Source organism: Mandrillus leucophaeus, unplaced genomic scaffold (genome assembly GCF_000951045.1).
Source record: "Mandrillus leucophaeus isolate KB7577 unplaced genomic scaffold, Mleu.le_1.0 Scaffold490, whole genome shotgun sequence".
NCBI classification, from domain to species: domain Eukaryota; kingdom Metazoa; phylum Chordata; class Mammalia; order Primates; family Cercopithecidae; genus Mandrillus; species Mandrillus leucophaeus.
The window spans coordinates 2,498,686-2,512,635 of record NW_012105254.1 but is presented as its reverse complement, the minus strand read 5'-3'; the positions used below and the strand labels follow the sequence as shown (position 1 = coordinate 2,512,635).

At 38.1% G+C, this 13,950-nt stretch overlaps 1 protein-coding gene across 2 annotated transcripts in view; it reads right to left on the bottom strand.

The window, feature by feature from the left end:
- Window positions 1-13,950, bottom strand: part of PIR (pirin (iron-binding nuclear protein)) — a 115,732-nt gene that overhangs the window by 2,345 nt on the left and 99,437 nt on the right. For both annotated transcript variants that reach the window (XM_011995536.1, XM_011995535.1), the window contains exons 8-9: window positions 10,649-10,731; window positions 3,317-3,383 (exon numbers count right to left, since the gene is read on the bottom strand). In XM_011995536.1, the coding sequence (XP_011850926.1) occupies window positions 3,317-3,383; window positions 10,649-10,731 (150 nt within the window). The remainder of the gene's footprint in view (window positions 1-3,316; window positions 3,384-10,648; window positions 10,732-13,950) is intronic.

The following is a 13,950-nucleotide window of genomic DNA, read 5'->3' as shown; positions in this document are numbered from 1 at the left end:
TCCCAGATTCAAGTAATTCTCATGCCTCAGCCTCCTTGGTAGCTGGGATTACAGGCATGCACTACCACACCCAGCTAAATTTTAGTATTTTTAGTAGAGGTGGGGTTTCACCATGTTGGCCAGGCTGGTCTCAAACTCCTGACCTCAAGTGATCCACCAGCCTCGACCTTCCAAAGTGCCGGGATTACAGGTGTGAACCACTGCGCCCGGCCCGGTTCTGGATATTTTAACATAGAGGTACTAGAGACAATAAAGTGGTTTCTCAAGCAGAGGTTTTTGGTACATTGTTGAAACTATGGATCTGGAGCTCGTGAGAGAAATTTCATCTGGAAATGGAGGTTTGGACTATATTAGGTAGGAAAGAATAAGAGAGTTATCATATGCAGAATAAACAATAAACCCAAGAGGGTAGCCTGGGAAAGACAACTTTTTAAAGGACACGCAGGGGAAAGGGAAATGCAACTTGGAAGATGGGAGCAGGTACTGAGTCAAGGACCCAATTCTTGTGCCTCATAATTTTGCTATGGTTGGGACTTGTGGAGCAGTACTCCCATCCCCAACTAGTTTCTGTAAGAATGGTGTGCTTCTAGGCTTCCACTTTGACACTTTCCGGGGTAGCCTGCCATGTTTCTCAATTTATAATGCGCACATGAATCAGGTGGGAATCTTATTAAAATGCAGATTCTGATTCAGGAGGTCTGGAGTGAGGCCTGACATTCTGCATTTCTAACTATCTCCCAAGTGATGCCGATACTGCTGGTCCATGGACCACGCTTTAGGGAAACAAGGCTCTGTTATACAGGGAAGCATTGGAAGCTTGGAGTCCCCTAAAGCTAACTGATGAAGCTTATCTCCTCAAATCTTCAAGGAGAAAACTGAATCCAGAAAGCATGTTTTTAAATTGATCAACTACAAGGGTTGTGAACAAGAAAATTATTTGATAGTTATCTATAATTCTCTTTCAAATTACAGCTTTCATCACTTCTCTAATTAAGCCTCTGAAGCCCCTCTCTTGTATAAAATCGTGCGTCTAACCTCTTGTTATGTAGAACTTTGGTATAGTGGAGAGAACATAAGACCTGGGGTCAGGAGACTAGGGTTCGAGTCCCAGCTCCACTGCTAACAATCACTTTCCATTAGAGAAGCTACAGGGCAGAGCAACAGATGACCAGCATGGTAAGAGGCAGAAGGGCAGGGTGTTTGGAACACAGACAGCCTGAGTGTGAATCCAGCTGTGTGACCTTGAGTAAGCCAATGAACCTTTGACCTTCTGCTTCTTCATCTGTAAAATGGGCATGAGAGTACCAACCTCACAGCGTTGTTTTGAAGGTTAAACGGATTAACATTAGCAAAGTGCTTTAACCAATGTCTAGGAAATAGTAAATTCTATGTAAGTATCTGTTAAGTAAATAAATAAAATATCTGGATTTTATTTTCCTCATCTATAAAAGAGGCATGACTACATCATGGCTAAGCGTATTTTCTATCCTAACATTCTATGACTTCCTGTGCTTAATCTGTGGACGAATAATTAAGAACACACGATGATAAGAGGAGAAAGGGTCTTAGCTAACTCATGAGATTTGTACAAGTTCCCAGTCAAAAGATGGTTGTGGCTGCCTTTAAACACACATAAGTAAAAGAAAAACTTAAATGTCTGAGTTTTTAAAAGTTAAAAAACAAAAACAAAACGCTTTGCTTCTCAGTAACTGAGCTTTCAAGGGACATATTTATTTTGTATGATTACTCTGAGTTTGTATGTGCAGGGATACCTAGTGTCCCTGTATTCCAAGCCACTGGGAGAGGATCCTCATGACCCCAGTGTAGGATGGCTTTGAGCAGTCCCACTCCTTTGATCTGTCACCTAATTCAGTTAGACTCTTGTTTTTCATTATTGGTACTGAGGAGATTGCCTAAAATAAGACTTCCATCTCACACATCTTTTTCCCACCTAAATGTTAGTTACTAGGAATAAAGATTATGACCCTACTCAGTTTGTCTGAAGGCTTTTTCCAGAAAAACAAACTATAATATTGCAGTGCTGTTCAGCTGAGAGAAAAGGAAATAAGAACCACAAACCTTTGGAATGGAAATCAGATGCATACAAAATGGTTGTCAAATGCTACAGGCCGAGGCAGGGTACAATTTAATGTTCCCCCTGAAGTAGTTAGTAGAACAAAAAAGAATATTTTTAAAGCAATCTGTGTTCTTTAAATTTATGAGCAGCTGGTGGTTATCTGCAATCATTGTGTGTATCTGGGAATTCATGCAAGGCAGGGAAATGCAACGGGATTTTAATGTATGTTGAATTTAATAATTGGTGAAGTGAATATATGTTTTGTAAGCATTTATCTAAATAATAAAATGTGTTTTAATTGCTTTTAGATGTTCCTTCATTTAATCAAACAGCAATGATATTAAGAAGTCAACACCCAAAGAGTTGAAGTAATTGTTATGGGTACTTAAGTCAGGATTTTCTGCCTCTTAGTACAGTACTATTTCTGCTACTCATGTTCTTAAATAAACAAAAAATAACTATTTTCTTAAAAATACTATTCCTAAGAGTTTCATATTTTTTTTTACTAAAAATGCAATAGACTACAGGACAGTATTGAAATCACCTTTATTTTTGATAAAGATAAAAAGGATGTTAAAGTTCCCAATAGACTGTAGAATCTTTTTTCAAATTAAAATTCCCTATAACATAATACAAAAATACGATTTTTGTTCTTCCTACAGTTCCAAACTCAATATCCTACACATAACAGGTATTTAAGCCGGGCGCGGTGGCTCAAGCCTGTAATCCCAGCACTTTGGGAGGCTGAGACGGGCGGATCACGAGGTCAGGAGATCGAGACCATCCTGGCTAACACGGTGAAACCCCGTTTCTACTAAAAATACAAGAAAATTAGCCGGGCGAGGTGGCGGGCGCCTATAGTCCCAGCTACTCGGGAGGCTGAGGCAGGAGACGGCGTCAACCTGGGGGGCGGAACTTGCAGTGAGCCAAGATCGCGCTACTGCACTCCAGCCTGGGGCACAGAGCAAGACTCCGTCTCAAAAAAAAAAAAAAAAACAAAAACAAAAACAAAAAAAAAACCAGGTATTTAAGAAATGTTTCTTTTTAAAAAAACAGATGAATAAACATCATGTATATATTTCCCTCTGATGACAGAAAAATTAAACAATCCTCAGATTTGTAGATGGAGAGACAGGACAAAAAAAAATCCAGCTATTCTTCCCAACAATACTATACATGTACACTGTTTTCAAAGAAAAAGAAAATCAACCAAGAAAATCATCGTCATTTTGGTCTTACCGTGTTGGACAACTGGTTCTCTTAACGGCTCCCCAGCAATTAAGACAAAGTGGCTTCTCTTGGGATCCTAAAGTTAACAAAGAAAACATCAAACAATAAACAGGCATTTTCGAAGGTCAAATTGTGAATAATTTGAAATTGACATGCTAGCCAAATGGGCGATGTTCCTAATTCTGAATATAATTTTCAAAAATATTTTCTGTGCAACACTCAATATGGAAATGTTTATTTCTTAAGTTGTTTACTAGCAAGTAGAACTCAAGAATAAGTCCAGGCCACCAAAATATTAACATTCTCAAATTTAAGAAGGAGAATTTAAATTAAGATTTCTTTAACTGGAAATATCTTCATGACAAACTATGTGATTAAACTGGCTTATCATGGGATTTATGATTTCTCAGTAGCCATATAATTTTTAAAAGGGAAGATTCATTATGCAAATCCAAAATAAGATGTTATTACTTTTGAAAATTATTACTATTAATGTAAAATATACCCCAGAAATATTGCACTAAATGGAACCTTATAAAAACAGAGCATCCAAGGGATATCTGCTCAAGCAAATTTCCCTCCAAAAGGGTCCTATTACGTTAAAGTCTCTAAAAGTTTTTGCTTAGAATTAAGGATTCGATTTTTTTTCTGAAACTGGAAAAAGTATTAACCACAATATCCAGTGCTAGTATGGATACAGGGAAAAATACACCTTCATATATCGTTTGGGAGATTTTCAATTGGTGCAGTAATCCTTCCAGAGAGCAATTTGACAATATGACTCAAAACCCCCAATATTGTTAATGTCCTCCAATCCAGTAATGACAGTTTTAGCAATATAGTGTAAGGGAATTTCACTATTGTAGCACTATTTATCACAGCAGAAATTGAAAACATTTCTCCAAAAACGAGGGGTTGGTTAAATAATTATATGTTTATAAGAAAAACTATCATGTGGCCATTAAAATTCATTTTCTCATTCATTTCTCAACAAATATTTAAGTGTGTAATGTATTGTTCATAATGTTCATAATGTATTGTAAGTTTTGTAAATATCACAAAATGGCATGTATATACCATGGTTTAAAAATACCAAAACGTTAGCATTTATTATTTCTGAATAATGGGAATTAAAGCAAATTTTATTTTCTTCTTTATGCTTTTTGTATTTTTTTAAATTGCTACAAAAATTTGCTAATTTTAAAAGTTAAAAAGAAACATAAAATAAATATTTTCTAAAGTTCGTGTTTGGGGAATTGTTTTATAATCAAATGCATTTCCGGTTTAACAATCATTAGAGCATTTCATTATATAAAACTAAGTATATTAAGTAATTCACAGGTTATAATTATAAGAGTCCTATCTTTATCAAAATCATACATATATCACATATATATATATACACACATACACTTTTCAGTAATTTTATTTATTAGAAATGGGTGTTTGATTTGAAATTAAGGAGAACTGTAGTTCTGTCAGAAGTGAATTATATATATACTTAGATATATGTGGTGTTCTGTGCCCTGGAAACTTAATTGAGACAACGTGGCGGTTAGTTATAACAGGTAGAGTCAGAGGTGCTGCTAGACCTTAGCTTGTCCTCATCGTCCTGCATGCCATGTCCAGCTCTTCTTCCTGACTGCTAATTCTGCTAAGAGCGGCTGCAGCCCCATCCCTAGACACTAGGCTGCAGAACTACAGACTTCTCCACTAGACTTCTTTTGTGGCCTCATTTTAGCGCCTGGATATGCTTGGCATTCCAGATTAACAGGTTGGTGACTTTTCCCATTCCCCAGCTTCTGCTTTTCTATCTTTATTTCCATAGCTCCTCCCATATGCAAATGCTCCCTCTCTGGGAAGCTGTCTTGTGACTGCCCTATCGCGAGGAATCCCAAGCTAGCCAAATGGAGGGGCCGCCTAGAGCAGAACTGAGGCACCTCTAAACAACAGCCTCAGCAGAGCCCAGCTCCCAGCCTGCCAGCCACATGAGTGACTCCAGAGAAACTGGCAGAACTCCCCACCACATGGAGAGATAATAAATGATTGTTATTTTAAGCCACTAAATTTTAGCGTAGTTACTCACTAATAGATAAATGAACATTATATATTTCTTTTCAGCCTTCTTTTAGGTTTACCTTATTCAGAATAAAACAATAAACAAAGCCAAAATGACTATGCACTTTAAAATGAAGCCTTCAAAATTTTTGAAACTTCACCCCAATTCTAATAATATAGCATATTTCTAAATATGTAAGTCAATATTATACTATATCATACTTCTACTAATGCAAAGCTCTTTAATTAGAAATTATTATGATGTTACTAGTTCCAGAAGATTTATTACTGAATTCAATAAAAATTAATAATTAATTCCTTAATCTTCCATGTATTTAATAAAAACTACCGTATTTCACATGTCTGAAATTTGTTTCCCTTTCCTGCCTTCAACTTAAAAAATAAATGGGACTGTAGGGTAGAATGGTTTCTTCAAAAGTCTTGATTTACTCCCCACAATCCCAGGGCTGGGACATTTAATACATCCACTCAGTTATGATGTTTTGATCACTTCTTTACATTTAAAAAAGTCTCTGTTTAACCATTTCAAGGCCTATATTTATTTATGTACCATCACTTTACTTATCCATAACCCAACTAGCTATCAAAATATGCAAACATGAACCTAGATGACATTTTCTTTCCTGAACTCACCTTCTTTGGTGAAATCTAATAATCTTTCCAGATATTCCAGAAAATACAGTGATGTGGCTGAAAGTCTCAGTTGCCGTTATCTTGAAAAGTCCCTGTTTATGATGACCTTGTCTATGGTGTCAAATGATGAAAATCATGCAAAAGCCAAGAGAATTAAAGACCTATTTAAAACCCAAGTCCTTGCATGGCTCTAAATTAATGCCTTTATGGGATTTGATTTTAAAAACCCATACAAAAGTAGTAGAGGTCCACTTACTACTTCACCCCAACTAACATTCACCATCTTTTGGTGCCCAGACTATGTCTTTTGCTTTGATGCACCTTCTCAGAGTTTCTGGTACAGAGTTAGGCTCTTCTGGGTTTACTTAATAATTTACTTTTTTGAATTGCTCTTGTTATTCCGTAAGTATTTTTGCCAAGATATGTCTCGAGTTCCAGCTGAGCGCGGTGGCTCAAGCTTGTAATCCTGTCTCTTATACACATCTAGATGTGTATAAGAGACAGACTCCAGCCTGGGCGACAGAGCAAGACTCCGTCTCAAAAAAAAAAAAAAAAAAAAGATATGTCTCGAGTTCCACTGATACCAACAATAAATGATCAAAGCCCAGATGAAAGTTTTATGGTTCACTTAATGTGCTGATAACTTCTAAACTATTAGTATCTACTCAGTTTGTTTCATCAACTATAAATATAAAGCTCAAGATGGCAGTAGGACTCTGAGTATGAATCTAAGGCAGGGGTCCCCAACCCCCAGGCCATGGACCAGTACCAATGGGTGGTCTGTTAGGAATTGGGCTGCACAACAGATGAGTGGCAGGTGAGGTAGTGAAGCTTCATCTGTATGTACAGCCACTCCTCATTGCTTGAATTACCACCTGAGCTCTGCCTCCTGTCAGATCAGCAGTGATGCTGGATTCTCATAGGAGCACAAACCCTCTTGTGAACTGCACATGTGAGGGATCTAGGTTGCAAACTCTTTATGAGAATCTAATGCCTAATGATCTGTCACTGTCTCCCATCACCCCCGGATGGGACCATCTAGTTGCAAGAAAACAAATTCAGAGCTTCTACTGATTCTACCTTATGGTGAGTTATAGAATTATTTCATTATATATTGCAATGTAATAATAATAGAAATAAAGTGCACAATACATGTAATGCGCTTGAAGCATCCCCAAACCATTCCCAGCCAATCCTGTCTGAGGAAAAATCGTCTTCCATGAAACTGGTCCCTGATGCCAAAAAGGTTGGGGACTGCTGATCGAAGGGCATGTTTTTGCATCAATAACATTGATTATAGTGATATATTACCTGAAAAAAATTACCAGAAAGAAACTGTGCTTTAGTGTGACTTATTGCAGGCATTTGCTCCTACCAGACTTCATTGTTTATACTTCTTGGGCCAATGAAAAGATCAAACAATTAACTGTTATCAGCTTAAAAATTTAGTGGTTTATTTCATCATGAACTTTTACACATAAACAAGCAAAAAAGTTGTCTCTAGTTTTAATAAGATGTTTTGTTTTATTTCTGTCTTTCAATGTTTATTTTAATCAAATGCTATATATAGTCAAATGTTAATCTTTATTATATTGATAAGTTTTCCATGGATAGTGCCAGTTAAAAAGCACTGTTACTCTGAAGTATGGCTTTGATGACAGCCAATGAGGTATTGATTATCTTCCTTGGTCCACTACGGGTGAGCTTGCTAATCCATGAGGCTTAAGACCTTCTCAGTAGGATACCACTATAAACATAAGCCTAAGGGTGAGATGGAGCCTTTCATATCAAACTCTTGTACTCCTGATCGTGGAGCCATCAGGGCAACCATCATCTTAAGAGAAAGTCCAGAGTACCATCAGTAGGTCAAAGCAGCACAGGAAGCCTTAGCCCTTGAAACAGAAGCTATTCTGGGATGACTGGTACCAGCCCAGGATTAAATGTCCAGAGTAGTCTGGAGTTGATTCCGGTCTCTAAGAACTCTGAAAAAGTTCTAAGATGGAACAGGGAAACCTGGAGCAGAAAGAAGCTGTGGTCTTTTGCATCATCCCTTCCTTGTCCTCCTCTTCTGTCCTGGAGATTGGCCACTATAGGAGATACTGCCCATACTACTGGTCAACCAGTAGTCAAATGGGTGTGATGGTGGAGAACACAGAAAGGAAGAGTAGTAAAAGCGCAGGAAGAACAGAGCCAGAAAAAAGCCAGGCAAAAAATCAGCTTCTCATTCTTGACCACACTTTAGTGGAAATAGGATTGGCACAGCACTAGGCAGTCACATCTTCCTTCTTTATCAAATCCTCAGGCTAATGCTAGGTCCAAGTGAGGATAACACTGGCTTGGAGCTTGAGTGAGTCAGGGTATCTTGGAGCCTTTTTCTACCTGTAGAAACTGTTATGTTCCCTAAGCCTTCAAGTATACTGTATAAATCCTTATTAGGTAACATGTATGTGGTATGACTATCAAATTAGATATTTGGATTCATAAACTTTCCAGTTACCATTATTGAGCATTTACAACATAGTAAACCAAGTGTTTTCTGCAAAGGGCCAGAGAGTTTTAGGCTTTGTCGCAACTACTCAATTCCACTATTATTGGATAAAAGCATCTATAGACAATATGGAAATGAATGGGTGTGACTGTGGTCCAATATAACCTTATGAAAAAGGCTTGGATTTGGCCTATTGGACATAATTTACTGACCCCCATGCTCAATCTGCAGTAGACTTGTATGTAATTTCAAATATTCTTTCTAACAATCACTTGCAGTTGGTAGTATTATTTTAATTTTGCAGACAAAGAAACTGAAGCTCAGAGGGCTTTACAAATGTGTCCAAAGTCACAACAGCTAATAAGTAGTAAAGCCAAGATTGAAACTTTCAGAATCTCTTTTCTGCTGTAATCTAAAGGGGACCTTCTACCATTGTGTGGATATAAGTGACACGTGCCGCCTTTAAGTGCTGATTTTTTAATATCAATTTTTTTCATAGAAATCTTTCTAAGGTTTTGATGGCTCAGGCTATGCTTATACACAGCAACAATTACAGAACTGCACATCGCAGAATGATGCCACTGGCGCCAGGAGTGCTGCTTGCCAGTGAATTGACGGTTTCAGCTGACTCTTTTCTATGTTGGCTGCACCTGTTCTTCTGACTCACTTCATCACTTCTTTCTGGTGTTCTGTTTTAGCTTCCAACTCATCTGCAATGTGCTCTCTGTGTATTATAGGAAGAACTGAGGTTGCCAAGTTAAACCAGATAATGTTACAAACAACTGATATCAGTAGGTTCTGGCCTATGTGTAGCTTTCATGCCTCTTTCCTATATTGGATTGAAAGATAGAAAATAGACATTTTTATAGGTCAAAAGTGGCAGTTTCATACGGCTCAGTCTAATATTAAAGGGCACTGACCCTGACATATGCATTTTTCTAGGGCTCATGAGGTTTTTCTTCTGTTGATCTCACAGTTCATGGTGGTGCTATAGATGATTAAAGCAGCAGTAGATTGCTGCCAGAAAAGTGGGCTAAGATCTAATAACTCCTCAAATCCACTGTGTTCTATAACAACAGGCAGGGTCAGAGGGCCAGAAGTCAGTCAGACTGCCTCGGCACTAGACATCCGCACACTGAAATAGTTTTCAAAGTTTGTTTTTTTCAGGAGCTTTTGCACAATTTTCTCCTCAATCCTCTTTATAAGAATGACATAAAGCAGTCAGATTGACTAAACAGACTCACAACATGGTGACTGAATTACTCAAGGGCATGACATAGACATGAGAAAGAAACTTGGAAACTTGGGAATAAAAACCTCCGAAAACTCCTAAAATATCAGAAACTTTACTTAAAGAGCAGGGATTCATCACAAAAACACTATGAAATGCATAATATCTTCCTCTCAGTTCAAAGTGGGGATTCTTTTTTTTTTTTCTTTTTTTTTTTCTTTGAGACAGAGTCTTGCTCTGCCGCCCAGGCTGGAGTGCAGTGGCACAATCTCGGCTCACTGCAACCTCCACCTCCCAGGTTCACGCCATTCTCCTGCCTCAGCCTCCCGAGTAGCTGGGACTACAGGTGCCCGCCACCACGCCTGCCTAATTTTTTTTATTTTTAGTAGAGACGGGGTTTCACTGTGTTAGCCAGGATGGTCTCGATCTCCTGACCTCGTGATCACACGCCTCAGCCTCCCAAAGTGCTGGGATTACAGGCGTGAGCCACCACACCCGGCCAAAGTTGGGATTCTTTTCAAAGGGCTCTATGTGAGTATGCATGTAGATCTATATTTCTACTTCTATAGGGCTGATCTATTTTCACTTATGCTAAAAACAAAATAAATCAATGGCATAAATAAAGAAAATTAAGAGACAACAAAGATGTGTTGTTTCTAGATTCAAATTTCCAGGGGTAAACAATAGGGGCTTTATATGATTTCTGAAGATAAAGAATCAATACAGATAAAACTTTAAAATAAACCCATAGAAATAGCAGAAATTAATGAAAAGACACGATAAACTTCTGATATAATTTCTTCTCCAAGGAAGAGAGAAAAACTTTCAGTTATCCACAACATTTAGGCATTTTCTTGGAAACCAGTAGAAAGTACATGTTAAGAAAGTTAAAGGAAAAGAACATACTTACCTTGTTCTCCACCTGGACACTGTCACCTTCTCCAAGCACTGCTGTGTGATGAGGTTCTATTTTTTGTTGTGCATCATCGGGCCCTACAAAAGCAATGACCCACTAATTTAATACCCATTATAGTACATTTGTTATATGGTTACTTATTTGGTTAACTATATAACACCACAATATTTATTTTAATTTGAGAAATAACAGACTTAGTAATTTCCTTAAATCTCTTGGTTAATTATATTTGCTATTATTAAAGCCTGAAACTAGTTTGTTTTCAATTTTGAAAAAGGACAAGGAGATGAATCCTGGGTTGTGTTTCCATTTACACTTTAATGGATAAGCAAAGTCCTTGGCATTATGTGCTCATGTTTACTTAGGTAAATTATAAACTTTGTAAGAATTAAGAATAGTTAGAAAAAGTATCAAATGCCATAATTCATTCATTTCCACAAGTATTAATTGAGTACCTACAATGGTCTAGTACTATGGGACAATACAGAGACATGCAAAGTAGATTCCTTTCATAGAAATAATTCAAAATCCCATTGGAGCAAACTACATCTATACACACAAAATAATCAGAGAATAATTCAACTGAAAAATAAGTAAGTTGGATAGCTATTGAGTAACAGCTATTGAACTCTGAATAAGACCCTGTTCTAAATGTTGTGGGAATATTCAGGATAGATAAATTTCCATCCCTTTTATACTGAGGTTTACAAATAAAATAATACAAATGAAAGCGTCTCTTAAAGGCAACGATAAATTTGTAAGCAAAGTTCAATAAGAGAATAGGGGTGATGGGGGCTTGTGGCAGGTCTAGGGACCACAGATATTTATCGTGCAGGAGGTAAGACTTGAACAGAGCTCTGTAGGATTAAACCACAAGAGGCAAATCTGGGGAAAAGGGCATTCTAGCCAAGAGAAAATATTGTGGTGAAAATTCTACCATTCCTGGAACAGTCTTTTGGGAAGAACGATGGAAATATAAGCTGTCTCCAGATCAGGGAAAGCCTTTAAACCCATGTTTATCCATATAAAATTGACAGCCCTTGAGGGGTGTGTGTGTGTGTGTGTGAAATTACCAGATCTGTGTCTTGGAGAAATAACTCTGATGGCAGAATGTGGAGTGAATTGGAGGGGACAAGACTGAAGTTAGGATGACCTGTTAGGAGTTTGCTGTAACTAAGTGAAGATGAATTACAGTCTGAATTGAGAAAGTGGCAACAGAAAGATAGGGATGAATTTGACAGGTGGAGTTGAAAAAGAAATCTAAAGGATTTGGCCACAGTGGTAGAGAGAAAAGTCTAACATGATTCTCACTAGGAGCAGAAGAATGTAGTGACTTGAAGATTGCAAGAGTAGTTCTGCAAGAGGAGGCTGCAGATTGGAGAGGCCAAAGTGAACCACAGAAGGCTGTAGAGAGGGGGTGAGATTTGGACTAGGTCTTTCAGTTGGGAAAAACCCCGATATGTTAATGGGCAAGAGAAAGAATATTTCAAATTGAGTGAGTAGCCCATAAAATGTCTTGGGAGATATCCCTGCATGCCCTTTTGGGATGTAAATAAGGGCATTCATGTGACAAGTTGGAGCTGAATAATCAATAAAGAAATGCTTATTTAAATGAAAACAATAGCTTAGCAATTATTATGCAAACAGAAACATAATTTGTGAATTTTGGACATATTGGTTGGAGTCCAAACAACTATATTTTCTACAGAAGTCCTTCCCATCTCCACTTTGGAAATAATCAATATGAGGCAGCAGAGTTCATTCTGATGCTTGCAAACATGAAATAGGATTCTAACAGAGCAGGAGTTCTTAACGTGGAGTCAATGTCCTCCCAAGGGGTCCATGGATACAATTCAGGGCATGGGTGGACTTGGATAGGAGACAAATTACATGTTTCCTTTCACTAACACCTAAATTGAAACGTATCTTTTCCTTCAATCGTGAATGTAGCCAACAAGCCACAGTAGTATAAGCTGGGCTGATGACTGTGTCTGCAGCAGAAATCATAGATATTTTCATATCACTTTATGGTTTTATAGATATCTCAAAATACAGTTTATGTTAATTATTACTTTAAAATTTAGAGCAGGCCTGCTACTAGATCATGTCATGTCAAATGTCATTAAAGAAGCACACATATAGCTATATCCTAAACCTGTTCTTTTAACATTTTCATAACTGCACTGACTTTAAAAACATTATTTAAGGAGGCAGGGGGCTTGGCAGATGTCAAAAAGGTCCATGGCAGTAAAAAGATTAACAACTTCTGTCCCAGAGGAAGTAGTGTGCTGGATAATGTTTATCAGTTGGCTTTCAGGAGTAACGGGGAGAACTAACCTGATTTGTAAGTGTGTGCCAATATCTGTGGTGTAAATACTCCCACTGTGGCCAATTTCAACCTACTAATGTGAGGCCAGGGAAGGCACACAATCAGCTCCTGCAAGCTAGCAAGAGCCAGGCCCAGCATAATACTAAAGGTTTCTCCTCCATCAAAGATTTAGGTCAACAAATGTCATGGAAACAAATGATAGAACTCCACTGATTTTCCACTTACTCAGGGATTTGGCAATAAAAGAGAGGTCTGGGAGTTAAAAAAAAAAAAATCTCATTTAGAGTTGAGTAACATTTTTAACTGTGATACAGAGGAGCATTTTATTAAGTGTGCTTTACTGAGATCCCCTGGGAGCAATGAACCATGTCTTTATCTTCAACTAATTCATATTTAACACCCGTTACCCACGTGGTCCACTCCTGGCCCCTAATTTTGTCATGTAGGATGTTTCGTGATACATATACCACAACAGTTTATAAACCCCTTCGCTATGTTTTAATGGAGTGAGCTGGCAAAAGAGTGCTCAAAAATAATGCTGGATTGGTATTTCTCTGCACCCCGTATCAGGGGAGCTTGCTTGACTATGGTGTTCATTGGTCTGTGAGGAAACCTTAATTCAGCAACAGAGGTCAGCTTGTCTAAAGGGCTCTAACTCTAATTGTACGTGGGATGCAACTTCTGCCCATTCTCTTTGCAATCTCAGTGTTGGTACCAAAGAGGTCATTTGAAATGCTCCACTCTAAGGTAAATATTTATTTTTGAGACGGAGTCTCGCTCTGTCGCCCAGACTGGAGTGCAGTGGTGCAATCTCAGCTCACTGCAACCTCTGCCTCCCGCGATTATCCTGCCTCAGCCTCCTGAGTAGCTGGGACTACAGGCGCATGCCACCACGCCTGGCTAATTTTTTGTATTTTTAGTAGAGATGGGGTTTCACTGTGTTAGCCAGGATGGTCTCAATCTCCTG